The sequence below is a fragment of the Heterodontus francisci genome, chromosome 24 (assembly GCF_036365525.1).
Source record: "Heterodontus francisci isolate sHetFra1 chromosome 24, sHetFra1.hap1, whole genome shotgun sequence".
Lineage (NCBI taxonomy): Eukaryota > Metazoa > Chordata > Chondrichthyes > Heterodontiformes > Heterodontidae > Heterodontus > Heterodontus francisci.
In genome coordinates this window covers 30,387,635-30,413,555 of record NC_090394.1, presented here as the reverse complement: position 1 = coordinate 30,413,555, position 25,921 = coordinate 30,387,635, and the positions used below count along the sequence as shown (strand labels likewise).

Here is a 25,921-nt window from a genome sequence, read left to right as displayed (position 1 = left end):
GAGATAGCTGTGGGAGTCAGTGGGCTTATAATGGATATTAGTAGACAAACTATCCCCAGAGATGGAGACAGAGAAGTCGAGGAAGGGAAGTGTCAGAGATGGACCATGTAAAGGTGAGAGAAGGGTGGAAGTTGGAAGCAAAGTTGATAAAGTTTTCCAGTTCGGGGCGGGAGCAGGAAACGGCACCGATACAGTCATCAATGTACCGGAAAAAGAGTTAGGGGAGGGGGCCTGAGTAGGACTGGAACAAAGAATGCTCGACATATCCCACAAAAAGACAGGCATAACTAGGACCCATGCGGGTACCCATAGCGACACCTTTTACTTGAAGGAAGTGCATGGAGTTGAAGGAGAAGTTGTTCAATGTGAGAACAAGTTCAGCCAGGCGGAGGAGGGTGGTGGTGGATGGGGACTGGTTGGGCCTCTGTTCCAGGAAGAAGCGGAGAGCCCTCAAACCATCCTGGTGGGGGATGGAGGTGTAGAGCGATTGGACGTCCATAGTGAAGAGGAGGCGGTTGGGACCAGGAAACTGGAAATTGTCAAAATGACGTAGGGCGTCAGAAGAGTCACGGATGTAGGTGGGAAGAGACTGGACCAGCGGAGAAAAGATAGAGTCTAGGCAGGAAGAAATAAGTTCAGTGGGGCAGGAGCAGGCTGACACAATGGGTCTGCCGGGACAGTCCCGTTTGTGGATTTTGGGAAGGAGGTAGAAGCGGGCTGTCCGGGGTAGATGCAGCTAAGATGTTTCCCCTGGTTGGGGAGTCTAGAACCAGGGGACACAATTTCAAAAAAGGGGGAAGCCACTTAGGACAGAGATGAGGAGAAATTACTCAGAGGGTTGTGAATCGTTAGAATTCTCAACCCCAGAGGGCTGTGGAAACTCAGTCATTGAGTATATTTAAAGCAGAGATTTTTAAATTTGTAAATACCAATGACATTGGGGATATGGGGATAGTGGGGGGAAAAGGCAGTGAAGTGGATGATCAGCCATGATCGTATTGAATGGCGGGACAGAATCGACGGGCTGAATGGCCTACTCCTGCTCCTATGTTCTTAATCCCACTATCCCCATCGAACTCTTTAAAAATTAGCCTAGTTATTGCAGAAGCGACATCAAATGTCATCCTCAACCGCGACACCGTTCCTCAAAGACGGTACAAACAGCGACCCGTAGTGGTGTCCTTGCCTCTGATTGGGCGTTTAACGCTGTCCCGCGGTGCACTGTGGGAAGTGTAGTATTTACGTCAGCACTGCCCGGCGCCTCCTGGCAGGAGAAAACTACTAATTCCAGCAGGCCATGCGCGGCACCCTGGCCGCGGGAGGAGGAGGAGGCGAAAAGAATTCCTTCCCGAGATGCTCGTAAAGATGGCGGCTTGGGGAAGGAGGCGCGGTGTCACAGGGATTAGGGAAAGGTCAGTGTCCGCGCTCTTGTAACGCTTTTTTAAAAATCCGACGGATGGAGCGAAGGCCTTGGCAGCTTTTCTGATGCCCTACCGTTAGCTCCCAACGAGTGATGGCGGCATATGAGGTTAAACCGGAGCGCTTTGAAGCTCTACACTGGCCGGCCTACCGCAGGGAAGTCACAGGCAGGCCCTATAAAACACGGCCGGCCTTTCAGTGTAGAATGACTGGTCTGCTGATGAAACCTGGCTGTTTAAACTGGTAGTGGCACCGTCCAGATGTGGGGGAGGGGGCAGCTGTTTTGATCCGCAGCCCTTCTCGAAGCTTCTAAACTTGCGATGTGCCGTTGGAGCTGTAAAGGGATTTTAGGAGCCATGGCACGGGTGGGAAGACTTTAAATTAGAATTTCTTTGGCGGCTTCTGTCTAGATTGGCCATGAAGCGCTGAGATGCTGCCCCGTTTGGACGTGAGGTTTCAGGCGGAGCTCAGTAACGCCTCTGCCTTTGTGGGTCAAACACAAGTAAATAGTTAAGACAACGAAATTCGAAGTGTTGCTAATCTCTCTATTGCCCGGTAAGTAATTGATACGAAGTAAAATGGGCAAATCTGTAGTTGCTATTTATACTTCAAGAAGGTGATGAATAAGTAGACCGATCGGTGAACTATAAATAGGTATAGAATCACAATAAGTTCTATTTATGTCATTGGCGTGTGAATTCGTTGTTTAAAAATTAAAAGTGGATATTTTGCCATCTGTACCAATTGTAAAGACAATATTTGCAAAGAACTACGAAGAAGAACATACAAGAAAAATAATCTACAAGAATTTGGTGAGATTGGTAGTGCTAGTTTGAAGCCTTGACGGAACTAAACAATGTGATGGCTGAAAAGTAGATCTATAATTTATATAACTGAAATTAAATTAGGGGGAAAAGTTCATTTCCATGAAAGAGATTAACGGAATAAATGTGCAGAAGTTGGTTGAGTATTTTAACAACAAGAATTTCCTTCAAATTCCACTGGCACTATTTAAATCACTCTTGCCTCAACCTGTTTTACAAATGAAAAATGGAAAAATAATTGGAATTTTCTTTTTAAAAATAAACTTTAAACAACTAAAACTTGTGTCCGATAGATATTCTGTTAGGAAGAAGGCAAGTTATAATACTACTGTCCTACCACAATGTTAGAAAATAAAGGCAAATTGCATTTCTGTAGTGCTTTTTATGACCTCAGGACATCCCAAAGCGTTTTTCAGCCAATGAAGTACTTCTCTTTGAGTGTGGTTACTGTCGTAACGTAGGAAACGTGGTAGCCAATTTGTGCACAACTGCTCCCACAAACAGTGTTGTGATAAATGGCCAGTTCTGTGTTTAGTGTTGTTGGCGAAAGGATAAATGTTTTCTAGGTGAGCAATTCGTCAAAATTCGTGCGATCTTATATGTCTACTTGAGAATGCTGATGTTCATGCTGAAAGTGCTGTGTTGAAATTATTTTGGTGAATATATCACTGTACACTAACAAGTTTACAAACTATGGAAAATATGCAACCTGCAAATGCAGGTGACTTAAAATATCTCTATTTATATTTCATACTGGTTCATGCTGGTTTGTTGCATTTGAATTTGATGGAGCTGGAGATTTGGAAAGGGCTATTTTTAGTGCTAGTACCTCATTGGGGGGTAATTCCTAAACCAGGTTTTAGTATGAGCAGTTTGAGAAATAAACAAATCAATGGGAATGTTGGTGTTAAACTTTAGATGTAGCCCACAAGCCTCCATTGTATGCTTCTAAGTTGCTTATGAAGAGAAACTTTGGAGTCCCGTACTCTGGGCACTTCATGCCCTGTGATAAGACACCAGAAGTGATATTAAATCAGTAAAACAGTGTCTTGTTACTTGAGTTTTGTGTACTATTGATGTGGAGTGGATAGTAAATATTCACTAGTTCAAGCATTGTAATCGCCAGCACAGGCATGGTGGCTGAATGGCCACCTCTGTGCAACCCATAGTGATGTACAGTGAACAATAGAGCTCAGACAAGTCACCTGTGGTTCCCTTCTTTGTGGAGCTTCTGGGCGCTTGCCAATTAACTTTCAAATCAATACAATGGATTCTGGGTCTGCTCGCCCCCTCTTCTAACCCCACTGCCACCTGCTGAACTGTTGCATTGCAGTCACTGCTTTTTGTTTTGGTTCTTTTACATTTCAGTCACTTTAGCTTTAAATGTTTAAACTTAATATCTTAAACTAAAGTTATTTGTTTTGAAGTTGAAGCTGCTTGTTTTGGTAAATACTGTTATTTTTCAACAGGGGAAAACTGTAAGGTCATGCAACTTGGCATTCACGTGTGTCAGCTTAAGTTTGGCAAGCAGCATGTTTGCCGAGTCATTCAGTGTTGATGTCCAGTGGATATGATAGTGTTCTGCTTATCAATACATTGCTGCTGTATGTAAATTTAAACATTCATGTATCAGTTGTGCTGCAAATCATCATACTAGTAAGACATGTAACTTCCTGAAAAATACTAGGCAACAGGTAGGCTGAGCATGTAACAATCTTTCTAGTTTCTTAAATTGCTGCTGTGTTTCTGTGTGTTGAGATGAGACTTGAACATTCTGGCCAACAATTCAACCTTTTTAGTTTACTTATCAAAGAAAATGTTCTTTACCTGGAATTACCATTACATGTGGCGAGGATTATAGTCCATGCAAAGACCTTGTAAACACAAACCTTTGAAAGTCTCCTATTGCTACCCTATGTATTGCACCAAAGCAGTTTGAACTGCTGCAGATATTATACTCACTTTCTCTTTTGTAGGACCCCTTCCTTTGACAGACTTGTAATGCACAGCAAAGAAATTTGTCTTTAAAGTTCACCTATCCAATATATCTAAACACCTAGTAATCGTATATGTATTGCAAGCTGAAAGACATCAGTGTACCAATTGTTAGTCTAAAACATTCTTGCCATTTTCATCAACATCATTTGAAGCATGTTCAGGGTGCAGCATTAACTAATTTGGGGGCACTTTTTGGCCAGTTAGATTTCCATCTGAATATGTTACAAGCTGTGGTGCTCGTACACTAAGCAAGATTTGTGGACTGGCATGTTGCACAGAAAATTTCCTGATTGTGCTTGATATTCCATGGTGATGTGGAAAATAGTAGTTGGATATTAAGGTAAAATTTGTAATTCCTTGTCATATGAGCAAACATTCAAAGTAATTAATGTCAGGCTGCAGTATGCATGATATAGTTCTGATTTCTCTATTTTTTTCAGTAAGTTTTTTTCAATTTTATCCCAAGTCTGAAGACATGTGTACCAAGGTAATGAGGCAAGCTATGGCTGAAATTAAATTTTTCACTTCTCTGAATGTACTTGTGCTGCATACCCCTCCCTGTTCTCGATTATCCTGTTTAGCTAGTGATGGAGTGTCTTACGTTTGTCCTACTCTGACTCCTGCACTGATCTTATTTTGAGCCTTCATTTTTTTCTTTCATGGAGCTGGTTGTATGACTGGTTGATTTCAGCTTTTCTATAAGTGTGGCGTGTCAGTTTCACATTTTCCAAGAACTTTTCTATATGAGAAAGCTTGGTGTATGGCAGAGGTCCACTTTGCAAGTAGTGATTAGGTGATAGTTTTGTTTTGAGGTCATAGGAGTGAATGCGACAAAAATTGGATGAAAAGCTGAAGAAATGGAATGCAATATCAGATTAATTTCATGAAAATTTATGGAGGCACATGTGGAGTGTGAAGGATAGAAAATTTAAGAAAAGGGTTTTGGAAACACCCAAAGACTCTAGCATCCTTAGAGTTTGCCAATGTCTAATGTCATAATGGTAATACTCCAGGTCTGAAGCTTGCCACATGGAAAAATTACAGATCCTGTTCATTCTGTGGTAGTGGTACAGTGTAACAGCTGTATCCTAAATAAATTTTAAAATTGCATAGGAACAATTTATCTACAAATATAATTGCAAGTTAAGAACAATCTATCAGATAAGTGCAGTGCTGCTCTTTTTTGATCAGCCAGGTATCTGATGGACAAAAAGCCGTCACCATTTTTAAGTCTCCAAAGCTGCTGAAAGATCTATCCTACTAGAGTTTGTCTTGCATGGAGTACGTGCTGTTTTCCCTTAGCGATACACCTCACTTACCTGAGTCTAGAAAGTTTTAAGTTAGGTTGGGGGGTTGGTCGTCAAATACAGAAGCTGATTCTATTGAAGTTTAACTAACTAAAACTGCTTAATAACCAACTCAAACTGTTTAGCTCAACAGCACAGAGCACTGGGAAGTTTCTTGTTTCTAGTCTAGCTATGATCATTCTTCCTGTTAGGCAGTTGGTCTGCAGAATGGGGGGATCCTCAGTTCCAAATGGCAGGCCGTACCTTCCAGCTTCCACTCATGGCCAGGTTGGTTTAATCATCAGTGCCCTAGAGTACAGCAGACCCACCTGACATGATCCTTGGATCATCAAGTCTTCCACAGACGATTGACTGGGTTTAGGTCTTTGCGATGTGAATGGTAAGTAGTAAGGGCTGCCTGTGAGCAGCTCAACTCAAAGTGCAGTCACATTGTCGGGAATGATGGTGGCAATCATCCAAAACTGGATGAGCAGAAATTTCCTTCAGTTAAATATTGGGAAAACTGAAGCCATTGTTTTCGGTGCCCACTCCAAAATCCATTCCCTAGCTACCGACTCCATCCCCCTCTCTGGTAACAGTTTGAGATTAAGCCAGTCTGTTCACAACCTTGGTGTCACATTTGACCCTGAGATGAGCTTCCAACCTCCTATTCGTGCTGGCACTAAGACTGTCTATTTCCACGTCTGTAACATAGCCTGACTTCGCCCCGTCTCAGCTTATCTGCTGCTGAAACCCTCATTCATGCCTTCATTATCTCCAGACTTGACTATTGCAACGCACTCTTGCCTGGTCTCCCACATTTTGTTCTCCGTAATCTTGAGGTTATCCAAAACTCTGCTGTCTGTATCTTCGAGAGCGAGACCATTCTGTATCAACCACTGTGCTCACTGACCTACATTGGCTCCCGGTCAAGCAACGTCTTGATTTTAAAATTCACATTCTTGTTTTCAGATTTCTCAATGACCTCGCACTTCCCTCTCTCTAATCTTCAGCTCCACAACCCTCCAAAATATCTGCACTCCTCTAATTCTGGCCTTTTGTGCATCCCTGATTTTAATCGCTCCACTACTGGTGGCTGTGCCTTCAGTTGCCTAGGCCCCATCAAGTGACCTAATATCTCTTTTTGTGGCTCAGAGTCAGTCTTTGTTTTATAATGATCCTGTGAAACGCCTTGACCGGCTTGAAAGGATATTGGAGCGGTAGGGGGAGGATCCAGTTGTTGTGGTCCACGTTGGGACTAACAACATAGGCAAGGCTAGGATGGAGGACCTGTTTGGGGATTATAAAGCACTAGGAACGAAATTAAGGAACAGGTCCTCGAGGGTCATAATCTCCGGATTACTGCCCGAGCCACGTGCAAATTGGCTTAGGGATAAGAATATTAGGGAAGTAAACACGTGGCTAAGGGAGTGGTGTGGGAAAGAGGGGTTCCATTTCATGGGGCATTGGCATCAGTTTTGGAACCGGGAGGATCTGTACCGATGGGACGGTCTCCACCTGAACCGATCTGAAACCAGTGTTCTAGCGAAACGGATAAATAGGGTGGTCTCTAGGACTTTAAACTAGTGAGTCGGGGGAAAGGGAAAGGGAAAATGACAGGGAGTATGATGGTAAATAAAAAGGTAAGCAGCAGGTTAACGTGTGCAGGAGGGTTTAAGTTCAAGGCAGACTATGAAAGAAGCAGAAAGGAAGGATAACTCGGGAGTTATTATTAGAGATGTTGGAAATCATGAGGGTAAGAAAGCTAGCATAAAGGCACTTTACCTGAATGCTCGTAGCATTCGTAACAAGGTTGATGAGTTAACGGCACAAATCATCGCGAATGAATATGATTTGGTAGCCATTATGGAGACATGGTTACAGGTTGGTCACGACTGGGAGTTAAATATCCAGGGGTACCAGACTATTCGGAAGGAAAGACAGGAAGGTAAGGGAGGTGGTGTAGCTCTGATATTCAAGGATGACATCAGGGCGGTGCTGAGAGATGATATAGGTTCTATGGAGAATGAGGTTGAATCCATTTGGGTGGAAATTAGAAACTCTCAGAAGAAAAAGTCATTGATAGGCATAGTCTATAGGCCACCAAATAATATCACATTGGGGCGGACAATAAACAAAGAAATAACAAATGCCTGTAAAAATGGTACGGCAATTATCATGGGGGATTTTAATCTACATGTAGATTGGTCGAACCAGCTCAGTCAGGGTAGCCTTGAGGAGGAGTTCGTTGAGTGTATCCGTGATAGTTTTCTTGAACAATATGTAATGGAACCGACGAGGGAGCAAGCTATCCTAGATCTAGTCCTGTGTAATGAGACAGGAATAATTAATGACCTCCTAGTTAGGGATCCTCTTGGAAGGAGTGATCACAGTATGGTTGAATTTAGAATACAGATGGAGAGTGTGAAGATAAAATCCAATACCAGGGTCCTGCGCTTGAACAAGGGGGACTACAATAGAATGAGGGAGGACTTGGCTAAAGTAGACTGGAAACAAAGATTTTATGGTGGGACAGTTGACAAGCAGTGGAGGACTTTCAAAGCAATTTTTCAAAGTGCTCAGCAAAAGTATATTCCAGTGAAAAGGAAGGACTGGAAGAAAAGGGGTAATCTGCCATGGGTGTCTAAGGAAATAAGGGAGGCTATCAAATTGAAAGAGAAGGCATATAAAGTGGCCAAAAACAGCATGAAACTAGAAGATTGGGAAAACTTTAAAGGTCAACAGAAAGCCACAAAAAGAGCTATAAAGAAAAGTAAGATAGAACATGAGAAAAAACTAGCACAGAATATAAAGACAGATAGCGAAAGTTTCTACAAATATATAAAACGAAAAAAAGTGGCTAAAGTAAACGTTGGTCCTTTAGAGGATGAGAAGGGGAATTTAGTTATGGGATATGATGAAATGGCCGAGGCATTGAACAGGTATTTTGTATCGGTCTTCACAGTGGAGGACATTAATAACATGCCAGTAATTGACAAAGAGACGAACGTAGGTGAGGACCTGGAAACGATCATTATTACGGAAGAGGTAGTGTTGGGCAAGCTAATGGAGCTAAGGATTGATAAGTCTCCTGGCCCTGATGGAATGCATCCTAGGGTACTAAAAGAGATGGCGGGAGAAATAGCAGGTGCACTGGCAGTAATTTTCCAAAATTCGCTGGACTCTGGGGTAGTCCCAGCAGATTGGAAAACAGCAGATGTGACGCCACTGTTTAAGAAGGGAGGTAGACAAAAGATGGGCATTTATAGACCGGTTAGCTTAACCTCTGTAGTGGGGAAGATGCTTGAGTCTATTATCAAGGAAGAAATAGCAGGGCATCTCGATAGAAATTGTCCCGTTGGGCAGACGCAGCATGGGTTCATGAAGGGCAGGTCATGCTTGACAAATCTTTTGGAATTCTATGATGACATTACGAGCAAGGTGGACAATGGGGACCCAGTGGATGTGGTGTACCTAGATTTCCAAAAGACCTTCGACAAGGTGCCGCACAAGAGGCTGCTGCATAGGATAAGGATGCATGGCGTTAGGGGTAAAGTATTAGCATGGGATAGAGGATTAGTTGACTAACAGGAAGCAGAGAGTGGGGATGAATGAGTGCTATTCTGGTTGGCAATCAGTCACTAGTGGTGTGCCTCAGGGATCGGTGTTGGGACCTCAATTATTTACAATTTATATAGATGATTTGGAGTTGGGGACCACGTGTAGGGTGTCAAAGTTTGCAGATGACACTAAGATGAGTGGCAGAGCAAAGTGTGCAGATGACTGTGAAACTTTGCAGAGGAACATAGATACATTGAGTGAGTGGGCAAAGGTCTGGCAGATGGAATACAATGTTAATAAATGTGAAGCCATTCATTTCGGTAGGAGTAACAGTAAAAAGGATTATTACTTGAGTGGTAAAAAGTTGCAGCATGCTGCTATGCAGAGGGACCTGGGTGTCCTTGTGCATGAATCGCAGAAGGTTGGTCTGCAGGTACAGCAAGTAATTAGGAAGGCAAATGGAATTTTGTCCTTCATTGCTAAAGGGATTGAGTTTAAAAGCAGAGAGGTTATGTTGCAGCTGTATAAGGTACTGGTGAGGCTGCACCTGGAGTACTGTGCGCAGTTTTGGTCTCCTTACTTGAGAAAGGATGTACTGGCACTGGAGAGGGTGCAGAGGAGGTTCACTAGGTTGATTCCGGAGTTGAGGGGGTTGGCTTATGAGGAGAGACTGAGTCGATTGGGATTATATTCATTGGAATTCAGAAGAATGAGGGGGGATCTTATAGAAACATATAAAATTATGAAGGGAATAGATAAGATACAAGTAGAGAGGATGTTTCCACTGGCAGGTGAAGCTAGGACAAGAGGGCATAGCCTCAAGATTAGAGGGAGCAGATTTAGGACTGAATTAAGAAGGAACTTCTTCACCCAGAGGGTTGTTAATCTATGGAATTCCTTGCCCAGTGAGGTAGTTGACGCTTCTTCAGTAAACGTTTTTAAAGCTAAGGTAGATATCTTTTTGAACAATAAAGGAATTAAGGGATACGGTGAGAGCGCGGGTAAGTGGATCTGAGTCCACGAAAAGATCAGCCATGATATTGAATGGCGGAGCAGGCTCGAGGGGCCGGATGGCCTACTCCTGCTCCTAGTTCTTATGATCTTATGATCTATTACATTAAAGGTGATATATAAATGTGCTGTTGACTACCCTATTGAATGGTGTTCAACCAGTTAAAGGTGTGGAGCTTTATCAGCAGCTGCTTACCATCACTAAAACTGCCTATTTCCATCTCCAACAATTCCTGACTCTGGCCCTGCATCACCCCATCTGCTGAAACCCTTTGTTACCTCCACACTTGACTATTCCTACACACTCCTAGCAAGGCTTCCATCTTCCACCTTCTATATTCTTGGGCTCATACAAAACTCTGCTGCCGTATCCTACTTGCACCAAGTGTACCCTATGCGCATTGGCTCCTGGTTAAACAACATCTTGATTATTAAAATTTGCATCCTTGTTTTCAAATCTCTCCACAACCTCGCCCCTCTCTATTTCTGTCATCTCCTCCAGCCCCATAACCCTCTTATCTGTGCTGCTCCAATTCAGGCCTCTTGCGCATCCACAATTTTAATCATTCCACCATTGACAGCTGAGCCTTCATCCGCTTTAGATATCCCTTCCCTAAACTTCTCCCCCTCTCTCTTTAAGACACTCGGGAAAGTGGTATTAGGCTGGATTGCTCTTTTTCAGCTAGCACAAAAATGTAGCCGAATCGCCGCCGTCTTTGTTTCTAAAATCTGCTTCTTTGCCCAAGTTTTGGTAACCTGCCCTAATATTTTCCTATTTGGTTTGGTGTCAGATTTTGTTTGATAACGCCTTGGGGGCATTTTACTATGTTAGAGGCGCTATATAAGTGTGTTTTTGTCTGTCCACAACCCAATCATTGTAGGGAGTGAGTCCAATATATAAATGTGTTCTCATATTGGACCAGACCTCCAGGTAATGCCTTCTAGGCTGTCTCATCCCAAGTCTGAGTTTCCTAGAGTCATAGAATGGTTGCAGTACAGGAGGAGGCCATTTGGCCCATTGTGTCCATAACTGCTCTCCAAGAGGAACTCAGCTAGTCCCACTCCCTGCCCGTAGCCCTGCAATTTTTTTCTCTCCAGATAATGCAACACTGTTGCTTTAACCATAAAAGGTAAGACCGTATAACTTCAAGCACAAAAATCATACCGTTTCTCACTTCCAAGTTAGCTATGCAACAGACATTGCCTTTGTGTGGTGGAAGGATCTATATTGGGCAGGTTATGATGTCCAAATGCATTACTGTGCATCATGCTGACTCATCACCAATTTGTTTAATCCAGGTGTGCATGTGAGTTGCTTTTGTAAAGAGGTGTGCCTGCCAATGAAGCTGACTGCCCCTCCAAGGTATTCAGTGACTGGTCAGTGTAGACCAGAGCCCTCCCTCAGGAAAGCTTACCACAAAAGAAAAATGTATGAATATATGCCTTTTTCAAACTTAGCTAGCATTGGGACTTCAGTATTTTGACCAGAGTCGTCCTGCTGCCTCTGTGAGTTCCCAGAACTCACTATGTCCTGTTGAAGTTGACATTCCCAAGTACCCTGGGTACTGAGATGAGTCAACAGTTGAGGCTTTGCCCACACTAGAGAGGGAGAGGTTTGTAGAGTCTCTCGTACATTATACAAATCCAAGATTTGACCACATGCTCCATAACTTGAAGCTTCTTTGTGAAAGCTTCTGAGTCACTAGGTTGAAAGCCTTTTCAATGGAAACAATGTGTGTGTTTTCCTTTACCATTATGAGGCTCTTATAAACTGCTGTGCACATTCCCCATGAGAGTGAAATCCAACCTGTTCCTTTCTGATCACTCTGCGGAAGTTTGAAGCAACTTGCTTGTGTGCCATGAGCACCTAAAGAAATATCTGGCGTCACCGATATTAGCAAGAATTCCTTGATAGTTTTGGGTTCACTCATGGTTTGAAAAGGCAACTGGAGCACCCAGAGTATACATGCATCAAACAGAATCTTTTCACCTCAGAAGGGCAGTTCAAAGGCCAGTTGTTGGTTTCTGGCTCAGATCTCAAAGATCTATGCATTTTTTCTGTCCAAAGCAGATGTTGGGAATTTAGTCAATGACTGTTGCCCTGCCATTATTCAGGTGATGCAGTGTGAAGTCCACTGCCTTCTCTCAAACTGTTCATTAAGGCCATCTATCTATAAATCACACTCCACCAGCTTTTACAACTTCTTTGCAAATGGATCCTTGCAACAGCCTGCAGTGCTGGGTGCAATGCCCGCTTGGTATAGTGCTCTCTTCCGAGTGAGATGTAGGTTTCTTGTGGAGGACAATTTGTCAGTCATTTGATTGATAAAATACTTTAGCTATCAGAATAACAACATAGGATTGATTTTATATCATTATACATCCATACAGATGAATACATCCCATCGATCCTACTTGTCGCTCAATTGCCACAACTTAATCTACCTGTACTGCAGCCCTTGAATGCTCTAGAGAAGGTTTCAATGTTCCTCTGGTTTCATATATCAGCTGTTTGTTGCCCATTGACAATTGAGAGGAATTTGAGCAATTTAAAATATATGGCAAACTTTTAAATTGTTAAAATACAAACTTGTGCTGGATATTTTTGCTCTATGTAGTTTTTTGGGGCCCTTGGATTGGGTTGGTAGTATGCTCTTGTCTCTGGGTCAAATGGTTATCAGTTTGAGCCTCACCCCAGCAGATGAACGTATAATCTAGTGCACTACAAAGGAGTGTTCCATTGCCAAGAGTACTTTGAGTGAAATCTTACTTAAGCTAAGTCTAGGCTCAGGAGAGATGTGATGAAGTTTTTAAAAGTAACATGAGTCGGTAAAATATCCAAAATGGAGAACTTAGCCTATTGATCAGATCGGTGCTGGGACCCTTACTGTTTGTAGTGTACATTTATGATTTAGAGGTGAATATAGGAGGTATGATCAGTAACTTCGCAGACGACGAAAATTGGTGGTGTCATAAATAGAGAGGACGATATAGTTGGACTGGTAAGATGGCAAATGGAATTTAATCCTGAGAAGTGTGAGGTGATGCATTTTGGGAGGACTAACAAGGCAAGGGAATATACAATGGATGGTAGGACCCTAGGGAGTACAGAGGGTCAGAGGAACTTTGGGGTGCTTGTCCATAGATCACTGAAGGCAGCAGCACAGGTAGATAAGGTGGTTAGGAAGGCACATGGGATGCTTGCCTTTATTAGCCAAGGCATAGAATATAAGAGTAGGGAGGTTATGTTGGAGCTGTATAAAACGCTGGTTAGGCCACAGCTGGAGTATGGTGTACAGTTCTGGGCACCACACTATAGGAAGGATGTGATTGCACTGGAGAGGGTGCAGATGAGATTCACCAGGATGTTGCCTGGGCTGGAGCATATCAGTTATGAAGAGAGACTAGATAGGCTGGGGTTGTTTTCCTTGGAACGGAGAAGGTTGAGGGGGACCTGATTGAGGTATACGAAATTATGAGGGGCATTGATCGGACAGATAGGAAGAAACTTTTTCCCTTAGCGGAGGTGTTAATAACCAGGGGGTATAGATTTAAGGTATGGGGCAGGAGGTTCACGGGGGAGTTGAGGAAAAATGTTTTCACTCAGAGGGTGGTTGGAATCTGGAACACACTGCCTGAAGGGGTGGTAGAGGCAGGAACCCTCAACATTTAAGTAGTATTTAGATGAGCACTTGATATGCCATAACATACAGGGCTACGGGCCAAGTGCTGGAAAATGGGATTAGATTGGACGGGTGCTTGATGGTGGGCGCATTGGGCTGAAGGACCTGTTTCTGTGCTGTAAAACTCTATGACTCTATGTCACAAAAGGGAATCCCTTAGGCATGTCACTGTTCCTGGTGCGTTGCTCCAAGACGCTTGTCCTTACTTGGCCAAGGGCAGTTTTTAGGAATTTGGCACAAATTTGGTGCCCACCTTTGGCTAGATGATTCTCTGTTTCTGCTCTGAGTTGTCCTCTAGTTCCTGGTGGTTGTGATAAGTATAATTGCACTTTAGTTCCCAAGGTAGAAAGATACTGGGGAATATGAGAGTCTGTTATGTTTGCCTCGTGATGCATCATGGATATGAGTGGTCTCCTGAAGTCTTTTTGCCTTGTGGAGTTAGGGATATATTTTGTGAACTTAGATGCAGCTCTTTTTCCTTTTGTTTTCAACTACAAAAGCATTTATTAAGCTCAAAGACATTTTGGAGTTTTTTATTGGATAGTGAATGGACACAGAACTTGGTGGGTAGATCAGAGTGTTAAGAGTGAGGAAAATATGATCAAAGAGGATGCTGTTAAGATTTTTATAGCTAGGTACAGTGGCAGCATGTCAAATGCTGATGTGGAGACCTGCAGAGGGTGGGTGGCAAAATGGCTGAAGGAGCAGTCGCTGTGGAGCTGAGCAAAGGTACTGTTGAAGGATCAGAGTGTGCACTTAGAGACTGACATTGGGCTTGGTAGGAATGATGATCTGAGCTTGCAGCTGAGGACACCAGATCATGGCATTTTGAGTGGTTTGTAATTTATGAACTGTAAAATTTGTAAAAATACAAATAAAAGCATAGTTCAGAGTTTTGGCAGTGGGATAGGGTATGGTGGCAGAGGTAAGCAATGTTGAAATGAAAGCAACAGACCAGGTGTGATGGAGGAACTTGAGGTGGAGAACTTTGCCACGGTTCCATATTTCTGGGTAAGCCCAAGATGGGAGTTGGAGTGTTTCATAGAGTCACAATCAGAGGCTTTGTAGGATCTAAAGAGGATGGATTCAGTTTTTCAGCCATTATGCTTGGAGGAAGTTCTGGATCATTTGGGTTTTGATGTCTGCTATCCAACACCTCTGGTTTCCTGAGGAACCAGCTAAGATTTAAAAACATTTCTCTTGAAGCTTATCATAACTTTCTTTCTCCCTTACTGCCCTGTACCTTTTGTAAATATCCCTTGCTCGCTCTGTTGAAATCAAAACTCTTCAGATGTTATCCTCCTCTAGCTCATTCTCTCCCAGGGCGTCTAAACTGTAGAATTACTTCTTTGCCTGTATCTTTCCTTCCTGCTACAGACTTTTAAAACCCATGCTTGACATCACTAATATTGATTTGATCTGCACAAAATCATGTAATTAATTATCTGCATAAGTAAGGATAAGAAAATTTTGGAAATGTCGGGTGTATTGGTAGATGTGAGGTGATATTTGTTCAAAATTTGTTGTATTAACTTTTTGAATTGAAGGGTGTGCATATTCATAAAGTGTATCTTGTTTTTTTCATGAAAGTTTAAATATCTAATCCTACTCAAGTATTGCTGCTTGTGGTGGAGAATCTACAATGGCAGTTTTATTACGCTGCTGTTTTTGACGGTTGTTGATAGTATGCTAGAACATAACTGAAATCATCTGAACTGTAGGTTAAGATTGTATGAAGAAGGAGGAAATGCAGTATGTTAATTTTCACTGATTGTGATTTTGTGCCAGCAATTCTCTTAGCTACATACTGACTTAGTTCTCCTGACTATGAAACACATGCACTTCTCTAGTGACTTTCAGAACTTTGACTGTAAAGTGCTTTGGGACATCCTAATGTGTGATGTTCCAGAAAGCGAGTGGGTGAAGGATAGTACTGAAGCCAATCTTTACTTATTCTAACATCTATTTACAGAGTGAAACATTACAAGCATACACCTCCTAACACAGTTTCAGTAAGTCTCCTTTATATGTGCTCAAGTAAAACCCCAATTAAAAACCCTCCACCTGCATATAATTAAACACAATTGATACACAATTAAGAGGTACTTTTGAAGTGTGGTCTCTGCTGTCTTGTAGGAAACGCGGCAGACAATTTGCACACAGCAGTGTCCCACAAAAGCAGTGTGATATTGACCAGATCTTATTAATTATTGCCTTTCATTGTTTTTGATCATGAAAAGTTACAAATAGCTTTTTTAAAAATGTGACCCACACTGAAATTGCCACAACTATTACGTCCCATTTTACTGTTCTCACCCTTAAGCTAAAGTTGGGGGGCGGGGGAAGGGGTGTGGTGATGTGGAGAATTGATGTACTGCATTTCACTGCAGCTGTTAATCAACCAATTGCCCCAAGAGTTGCCATGGATGGGCAAGATTGGTAGAAATCTTGTCTCCATCATTTCCTATCTTGCATGTTTCTGATGCTTGTCGTTTTATCCTCTGCAGGGGGCCACTGAGTTCAACAGACTGCTATATCGTCCGTGAAATCTACAATGGGGAGAATGCACAGGAGCAATTTGAATATGAGCTGGAGCAAGCCTTGGAGACCCAGTACAAGTATATTATTATCGAGCCAACCCGAATTGGGGACGAAACGGCACGCTGGATCACAGTCGGGAATTGCTTGCATAAAACATCTGTCATCGCGGGATCGGTCTGTTTGTTAGCCCCACTCGCACTGGCTCCAGAATACGCCCGTTACATAACCCTGCCTACTGGGGCCATCAGTGTGGCCTGTGCAGCTCTCTATGGCATTTCATGGCAATTCGACCCCTGTTGCAAGTACCAAGTGGAGTATGACACCTGCAAACTCTCCCAGTTACCCCTGAACACACTCACTTCATCCACACCCGTAGTCCTGATTAGAAAAGATGATATTCACAGGAAAAGACTCCATAACACAATAGCATTGGCAGCCTTGATGTACTGTGTTAAGAAAATTTGTGATATCTGTGCAGTATGATTGGGACAAATGGAGCAGTTATATCCACTTAATAGTACTGTTAATATGACATGTTGTGGTCAGTGGATACGACAGGAACGAGGTCGCAAAATAGATTTTTTAGAAGTATCTCCCCTTGTGCACTGAAGTTTCCAATCCACATACTAGTTCTTGCTCATCCCCATGATTTTGATCCTCTGTAAAAGACCATAGTATACACCTGACATTTGTATAAGAAATTCAATGTATGCAGAACTACTCAGATGTTTCAGGTGAAGAACCGGCAAATGGCCCTCAATTACTTTCATATTCTGCACATTTCCACCAAAAGGGCATTATCTGCCTTCCATGGAGTATTTTGAGTTGTAATCATTTTACAGCACAAAATTTCCACGAGGATCCTAAGTATATGTTCAAAGTTGAATGTGTATAATTTCAGTGGTGGCTTTTGGTGGCTCTTGCCAATTGATATTGCTGCAATTCAGAAACATTTCTGCACATGTGTTGTAAAATGTGATCTTTAAATTTATTTCCTGTGCTAGGTTTCAGCACTTGAGATGAATTAATTTAACCTGATGTTCAGTTATTACTTCAATAATGAAACTGTAACAAGTCAGTTTCCAATTGAAATTGTCACATGAAAGGCAATAGAATGAAATTCATTTGTGAAACATGAGTTAATGTGTCTAAATTTAATGTGCGATAATGCCATCATTTGTTTTTTTTTTAAACCTATAGGTGACCACGCTGTAGTCAGGAATACTGAAGTTGTAAAGGCCAGTGAGAAAGATGCAGCACCCAAATGCTCATCAGTGGAATTTTAATTTTGTCATTAAAGAGGTTCATCCCTCAGTGCTTTTTTTTTGAAGCACGTCTGCTTTTGGGCACCTCTGCTTTCTTCATGAACAAAAATCTGAGCTGTTGCTGCCACTTTTCCTCACTTCTGTTGTAGTAAATGTGCATCAAAATGAGTTGGAGTTAGAATCTGAGAGCAATGCTCTTGATACAGTGCAACTCATTTGAGTTCCGAAGCAGATTCAAGATAGCTTTAAAATTAGAATATATCCTGAAATACACATTGTTTTGTTTCTAGTTTCCCTGCAAACAAGCTGTTGCTGTAATGTGCAGATTTTTTTTTAATTTGGCAATAAAAGGGAACATTTTGGATGCAGTCACAATTTCACCAAGATTCCTAATCTTAATTTTGGTGGCATTTCCAGCCTGACTCATTGGTCAGTATTTATTGCATGTTTGAGTATTTAGTTTTCATTCCTCATGGCAATATTTCATGGGAAGCAACATAAATTTCTGTAGATGCAATATAGAGGATTGGAGGGCCCCCCAGATTGTGGGTTCAGGTTGTACTAATACTTTAGGATTACAATGCAATGTTAAACAGTTTGCATTTATTTTCCTTGGCTTGTGTTGTGGAAATGGTATTTATACGATGCAGTGATGAACTTTCTGTGTATAGTGGGGCAAAGAGGTGTGTTTGATTAAACATGGCGCACTTCAGGCATAAAGATTGTTGGGCACGTTATGAAAATTATATTTTAAAAAAAAAAGTAATTTTTTTGAAAACTTTATAGATCCGTGTATCTTGGACATTCTTAGACAATCCAATAAAGAATGAGAAGAAATGGTGCTGGAAGTGCTAAATGATGTTGGTTAACACTTACCTCCAGATGGTGAGGTTTGTGCTCTGTAATGTGGAGTTTATATGAAACTCTATACCCTAGCTATTGATATACTTGATGGTGCTGACACGAACTTTCTTGGTAAATACTTGAAAATTGATTTATTTGACCTTTTTGTACTGGAAAGCAGCAGAATATGCTGAGCAGGCATTTTGCTTCTTGCTTAGTGTGTGTTTTTCCAGCAAGCAAGTTAAAAGGTTTCTTGAAACATTTGCCAAATGCCATCTGTGATGTTTGATGTCATTGAAACACTTCAGTTGATACAACCAAATTAAAAGCATTTTATATTTAGACACATCAAGAGCCTTAAAGGAAAAGCATGTTCTGTGGAATTGTCACTTAATTCTGATTGTTGTGAAAATTCTGATTGTTGCAAAGGTTGGTCGCCTTGTTTCTGTTCTGTGCGGCTGTACTGCTAACAGCAGACAATCTCAATGTTTGTGGCATTCATTCTCCTATTTCCTTCTCCCTTTCTCATTTTCGCTCCTCCCTTACTTTGTGTACCCCTTCTCACTCTCTGTCCAGGAAAACTCACTCCATGGAATAATTCAGTATTGAAAAGAACACTTCCCATTATTTATAATTCACTTCATGTGGAGTTCTGTATAAAGTGCTTGTCCAAGACTTTTTTTTTCACCCACCAGTGTGAAATGTAAAACAAGTTAGAGAGGTTACAGATCAAATGTCTTTACACCATCCAGTAGAATATACTTGCCTCATACCCACACACCCCAATCCCAGACAGTCATGGTAACCTGTTCACCCAGAGTCAGTATTATTTCAATTACTGCCTTAAATAATAGAAATGCAGAATATTTTCCACATGTTACACCATCAGCTTTTAGACTTCAGTATTGTGCAGCTATGTAGTATATATACCAAAATGTAGTATTCCAAGCATTAGTGTTGTACTATTCAAATCTGAAACCAACGGCAGGACTAAAGGGCAATGTATATTGGGGTATCTATGTCCTGTTGATTACTAGTGTTTCCCCATCAATTTACCAACATTTTTCATAAATATTTTCATGTACAGGTGTTTCATTTCTTGGAAAATAGGTAACAGTAACTTCTGTGAAAAAACATTTTTTGAACTAGTTGCTTATTCAAGAGGCCAGTGTCTTTATGAAAAAAGCTTTTGACAGATGTCTTTACTTACAACTATGGGGCACAATGATGTGAGTTGCATTGAAGCACATCATTGCATAGTTCATGTGTGGTTTCATGGTGGAAAATCATGCATGCCTCCTTTGCCCCACCTTCCCCATCCCACCAAAAAAAAAGTGTTAAGAGATGACTGGGCCCCTTGGATAGTTTCAATATTCTTTCCTATGTTCTAAAAAAAATTTCTACTTTGCTATTCTGTTAAGATGTGCATCTGCCAAATTAGTAGATTGAATAGACTTGTTGAAGTGTTGCATTTCTTAGTGTTAAATGGTTTGAACTGCATACTACAAATAAACATGTTAGTGAGAAAACCAAATGTGTTGCTGCAAAACAAAGGCAAATTTGTTTGATGTTTGTATTGCAATGAGGCAAACACTGTTTTTGAGATTCAGTACACAGTGAAGTTGTCGGTGGGAAATCTGTGGGGGTGGTTAAGGGTCCTCTGGGATGGAAATAAGATTCTATAGTTGATAGTGTTACAAGGATTCTGTGTAGGATGTACACACCAGGATTCATTTGACTTTAAACCATGAACAGGCTATCTATCTGAATCCCAAGGTGTCTTTCAAGTTAGTAATGCAGTGTTAAATTATCAGACAGCAAGCTTATCTATACCAGGGATGACTAAGCTTTTGTCTGCATACACACGGGTATGCACCTTTAGGAGTGGAGAGGGGATACCACACTTCTATGTTCCTATTAATTTATCCATCAGTGCTTTAAAGCAAACGACCTTTTCCAAAGCTCCAGGCCCACAAGAATTCCATGCAAACATAGGACTGCATTGGCTGAGCTTCAAGGGATGAGTTATTGTTGAGGGGGGTTGGTGGTGGGGGGGGGCGGGGAAAAGAGACAAAAAAATGAAGATTGGACACCCTACAGTGATGTAGATTGAATTCACTAGATGAACATAATCAGGGAGTTGAGCAGACTACAGGTCAACCAATATATCGGAAGCGTAAAAATGAAAACTAACCACTGTATGGGATTAAAGGTTGTGTTGCCATTTGTCTATGTTGCATAAATTAACGTACCACAGAGTTACAGATCCTTTGAGAATTTTTAAAGAATTCCAGAGAATGTAAAGTTCCTGGTTGGGTGTTTTTAAATGGCACAAAGGTGTTTGCATAGATTGTGATAGAGTTGTAGGTGTCTGATATTGGTCTACAGTTCAACAAAGGGATTTTACATCATTTCTCCCCCTCATTAATGCTGAAATATACCTGATTGGCAAATATGCAGAATATATTCCCCACATCACTGAGTGCGCCTAGGAATGTGAGCACAAGTTGTCTTATTCTTGTGCTTTTATCAATGTGCCTTACACTGATAACTCTCCCAATTGCTATACCAGCTGACATTGTGGCAAGTCTTAGACTTGTACTGAATTTTATGCTGTGGATTTACACCCAAATTTATTTAAGCAGTGAATCTACATTTTGGTAGAGGAGAGACTTCTAATCAGTTCAGATTGGATTATAATCTCTGGTTAGGAGATGACAGCTCATTGTTCTGATCATCTTTAGTGAACATTTCTTACTTGGGATCACCCTTCCCTCGAAATGGATAAATTTGACGACATGGTACCACAACATCCTTCAGTGAGATCTGTTTAATGTGGCTGTGGTATTTTACATTGGCTGAATGTGATTGGTGGATGATGGTCATCTAGAATTTGGCAATATGGGAAAGTCATTAATGTCCCTTTTGAAAACTGAATCTTGTGTAAAAAAAAAAGTCCAGTTTGTGTAATCCATGTAAATATTTTCTCAGCTACTGATTGGCAAATGGACATAATGTAGATGTGAACCTAGACAGCAATGCAACTAGGGCAAAGGAGTGAATACATCACAACAGCTCATGATCATGCCATCCACACAGCTGTGCTGAATTGCTGGTTTTGTGATTGGGGATTTCCCCACACCCCCCATAATCCAGGAATGCAGAGGCCCCTTATGTTGTCCTGGCTGAGATTGGCTAACTCAGCACAAACTGGATACAAAGGATCAAATCTGAACAAGTCAGCTAATCACTGAGTAAGTTTACTGAGCCATTGAGGCTTTATCTTCATTAAATATTTGACCAAATTTTAGGAGATCTGTTACTTTTGGCATCACATATCCAGCAAGTGATGGGATTTGTTATGGATACATAAATTCCCTACTGTTTGTAGACTAAATCAGTAAAGTACTTTTGATACGATATGAGCCCTCTAGCATAACTCTTCATTGTTAAGGGGGCCATTTATGGGCTCAGAACACTTTGAATATTCAACAGCCCATGTGACGTCTCTACTGAGTTCCGGATGCTGCAATAGTATTCGTTTCATTTTCCAGATGCGATAGACAAATTGTGTAAGACAGGAGCTGTCTTTCTTTCCACAGTAATTCTTCTCAAGATAATCAGTCTGATCCATTGATGCTCCTTTCTTTCCCTGTCCTATGTGGAAGGATAGAACAGGCTACTTTTTAAAAGATGAAAAGCTAGAAACAGTGAAAGTCCAAAAAGACTTGGAGTCTTGGTACCTAGATCATTAAAATTTCATGAGCAGGTGCAAAAAATAATTAAAAAGGCTCATGGAATACTGACTATTTGTATTCTAGTCCTCTAGATATGGTGGTTGAAGTCATGCTTCAGCTATATAAAGCCCTGGTTAAATCACACCTGGAGTACTATGGACTAAAGAAACCCAGCCCGAGTCCTTCCATTTTTTTTCCCGCACCCAACCTGACCCGACCATCAGTTAAACCTACTTTCCGTTTTTCACTTTGTTGCTGATCTGCACGAGCTTAAAATAACTAACAGTGGAGCCACTTACTTGAGATTGTGATCGTGTGTCCCACCCTGCCCCACCAAAGCCCAGTGCCAGACCATGAAGTGTGACCCGACCCGACTCATGTCGGGTAGCTGGCCTTTACTATGGACAGCTTTGGGCACCACTTCTTAAGAATATATTCTTAAGGCTTTTGGAGGGAATACAACGTAGGTTTATCAGCATAATACCTGAACTCCAAGGGTTAAATTACAAAGGAACTGTTAGGGTAGATATAAAGAGAAACTTTTTCCACTGATTGGGAAGTCTTGGACTAGGGGGTATAGTCTAAAAATTAGTCAGACTTTTAGGAGGGAAGTTAGGAAAAACTATTCATGAAATGTGGTAGCAATTTGAAACTCTTTTCCAAAAATGGCAATTGATGCTAGATCTGAGATTGAGAGATTTTTCTTAACCAAAAAAAGTTTTGGGGCAAAGGTGAGTATATGGAGTTTAGGTCACAGATCAGCCATGATCTCATTGAATGGAGGAACATTCACGAGGGGCTAAATAGCCTACTCCTGCCCCTATGGGAGAAATGTAGTAATTCACCATGTTGAAAATGTAATCTTTGCTTAAATTGAATGTGAGAGAATTTATTTCAGGTGGCTTGATCACCACCTTCCCATGTATACCACTCTTGGCTCCACCGAATCTGTGAATAAGCATATAACATAATAGGTCAAAGTTAGCTGGAGTGGGGCATCTTGTGGTGTGTCTCGTCAGTTAGACTTTTTCGACCTGAAGCGTGAAGGATAATGTTTTGCCCTGTAAGTTGCTGGAAGCACAAGCTAATAATGACATGGCGAGGGCGGTGGGGCCGGGATCTTAGTGAACAACTGGACCAGCAGTTTACCAATGAGATTTACGAATTGAGAATGATGGAGAAGGATGTAGGATGGTTTAGTGTTAAATCGGGTACAGAGAAGGAAGAAAAATTGAATTAAAGGATGAAAAAAGACTAACAAATTTTAACGTTTTTAAAAAAAAAATCTCCAATGTTCACTATCTGTATCTGAATTAGCCTCCATATTTCAGATTCTTTTTTTTTCTGGGTCTGACAGGTTGAGAGGCATTGCAGGAACATAAATCTCATTAGAAAGATGCTTATATTTTCTACAGTGTTTAATTGACTAGTAATTTGGAAACCACTAACTGCTAGTGATTCGCAATTTACAGGGTTACCGCTTCCTCACCACGTTACTAGACAGTTTACACATTTGTACTGGCGCACACCACTAAACTTGCCATTAGTTTGGCAGCAAATACTGTGTTCAGTAATTGTGTACTGAGCTATACCGACCAGAAAGTTTCCAGGTTCTTGGGGCATTGCAACTGGCTTCAGTGCCATTGCACTATGAAGTGCCCATGACAGGAGCAGTGAACGTGCCATAACAGCAGGGTCCAATTTTTAGTTATGTATTCTTTGTAATGTTGCTTTTCTGCCGTCAATTACCATCTGTACAACAATATTATTTGCTGCAGTTGTGACTGCAAAGTTCCAGCCAGATTCGATAATTAATCAAATAACTCATCGCAGTTTATCATGGATCTAAAAGCCAATAAATGAGAAACCTACAGGTCACAGTAAGTGTTGGGGGTTGCAGTACTGAGTCTTCAACTCGGGTCCTATTAAGTATGAAGTTAAACTATGTATGAGTGTTTAATACATTTGGTATTCAATTCCTTTCACCACTATCTTAATGGAAGTATTATTCCAATTTAAATAAACAGGTTGATACTTCTGATGAAGGAATTTTCTACAAATGCCTGTTTGGTGGTAGCAGATAAATTTTAAGGTCATAATTGTCATGAGCAACAAAATAAACTACCCATAAAATTATTTGCTGGTTATTTTTCAATGAGCCTCCAGTCAATAATGTCACTTGTTCGGACGAGTAACGCATGCATAAATGACTTGAATGCAGTCAGTTATGTATGCTGACAACCGGCATAGGAATCGATGTTGATATACTTCCAGTCCACACCAACATCAATGTCTTGAGATTATTAATAGCTTATTTGGATATAGTCTGAGTTGCTTGATTACATCACTACCAGGCCGTTAAAGGTATAACTGTTAATTTTGAGTGGATTTTCTTTGCTCGTTGGTGTTTTCTATTATGTTTTAATAACGTAATACTGCCTAATGTGATAGTGACTTAAAACCTGAGGGTTTATTGTGGTAGGTTAGCTACAAGTGTTACAGGTTAAAAGATCCCCTGGTTACCAAGTGGTTATAAATATGACTTGATTCTGAATTTTACAGGATTGAATTGATGAATTCTGCTGACTTAGTATAGCTCAGCTACTTTCATAGCCTTGGGTCCGCGAGAGGAAAAACATAAGGCGGGGTTATCTCTCCTGGGCAGCACACAGCTGTGGAAGAGGTCAGGCTCAGCAGTGATATCTCCACTGGTAATGTAACCTTCAGTGAGTAATGGCAGGTTTACAGGTGAGGAACAGCTACTTCTACCCCACCTTCACAAAAGACAGAGGTGGGGGCAGGGTTTGGCTTGGTGATGGAGAGGAACACAGATTCTGTAATGCCAACCAAAATGTTTGCAATTATGTTGAATGACAGACAGACTTGCATTTATAATGGTGTTTTTCACAACCAGGTGTCTCAAAGCACGTTCCAGCCAACGAAGTACTTAAGTGTAGCCACTGTTGTAATGTAGAAAATTCAGCAGCCAATTTGCACACAGTAACCTCCTCCAAACAGCACTGAGATAATGTCCAGATAATCTGTTTTGTAATGTTAATAGGATAATGTCCCCTGCTGCTCTTTGAAATAGTGCTATGGGATTTTTTGCATCCACCTGCCCAAGCAGATGGGTCCTCAGTTTAACACTAGCTGGAAAACGGTACCTCTATACTGCACTGCAGTGGCAGCCTTGATTGTATTGGGAAAGAGTGCAGGATTTCATCTGTGTAACATGACAATTAGTGGTGAGTCTTTATCACATTACATTTAACCCATACTGCATTGTGAAAATTCTATATATAGCACCTACATCATTGAAAGTTCTGGGAGTATTTTGCACAATGAATTAGTTCATGGTGTGTAATCACGTTATGTCGACAAGCTTAGCAATGATTCTGTATTATAAAACAAGCAGCAATTTAATGAATGACCAGTTGATGGATTTTTATTTTGTGGGATTAATGCCCAGATAAATACTGTCCCATACTCGACACTGCAAAAATCTGTAACATCCACCTAATTAGGTGGACAGGAACCTTTGCGTAATATTGTATCTGAATAACAGATGAGATAAGTGTTTCTCTCCCCCTCCTCCCCACACTTCCATCTCTTCCTGTTTGGAGTCCTCTGACATTAACAAGAAATTAAAATGCTGAAACTGGGGCTGGAATTATGGTTGCCCCTATAGAAGATTTCCTGCCAGACATGAACTCTTCCACACTAAAAGTAGATGTTATAGTTAATGAAGCTGTT

General features: G+C 41.2%; 1 protein-coding gene across 2 annotated transcripts; it reads left to right on the top strand.

Moving 5' to 3' along the window:
- The first annotated feature begins 1,304 nt into the window (after positions 1-1,304).
- tmem11 (transmembrane protein 11) lies at positions 1,305-18,779 on the top strand. 2 transcript variants are annotated; one of them, XM_068055830.1, is made up of 2 exons: positions 1,305-1,412; positions 16,290-18,779. In XM_068055830.1, the coding sequence occupies exons 1-2, from the start codon at positions 1,354-1,356 to the stop codon at positions 16,804-16,806; spliced, it is 576 nt and encodes a 191-aa protein (XP_067911931.1). In that variant the 5' UTR covers positions 1,305-1,353; the 3' UTR covers positions 16,807-18,779. The 2 variants fall into 2 exon arrangements, with proteins under 2 accessions (XP_067911931.1, XP_067911932.1); XM_068055831.1 differs by lacking the exon at positions 1,305-1,412 and adding an exon at positions 3,731-3,847.
- The last annotated feature ends 7,142 nt before the right edge of the window (positions 18,780-25,921 follow it).

Coding starts and splice junctions, on each gene's coding strand:
- tmem11 (XM_068055830.1), top strand. CDS start 1,354: ATGCTCGTAAAGATGGCGGCTTGGGGAAGGAGGCGCGGTGTCACAGGG. Junction 1,413..16,289: donor GTCACAGGGATTAGGGAAAG/GTCAGTGTCCGC, acceptor TATCCTCTGCAG/GGGGCCACTGAGTTCAACAG.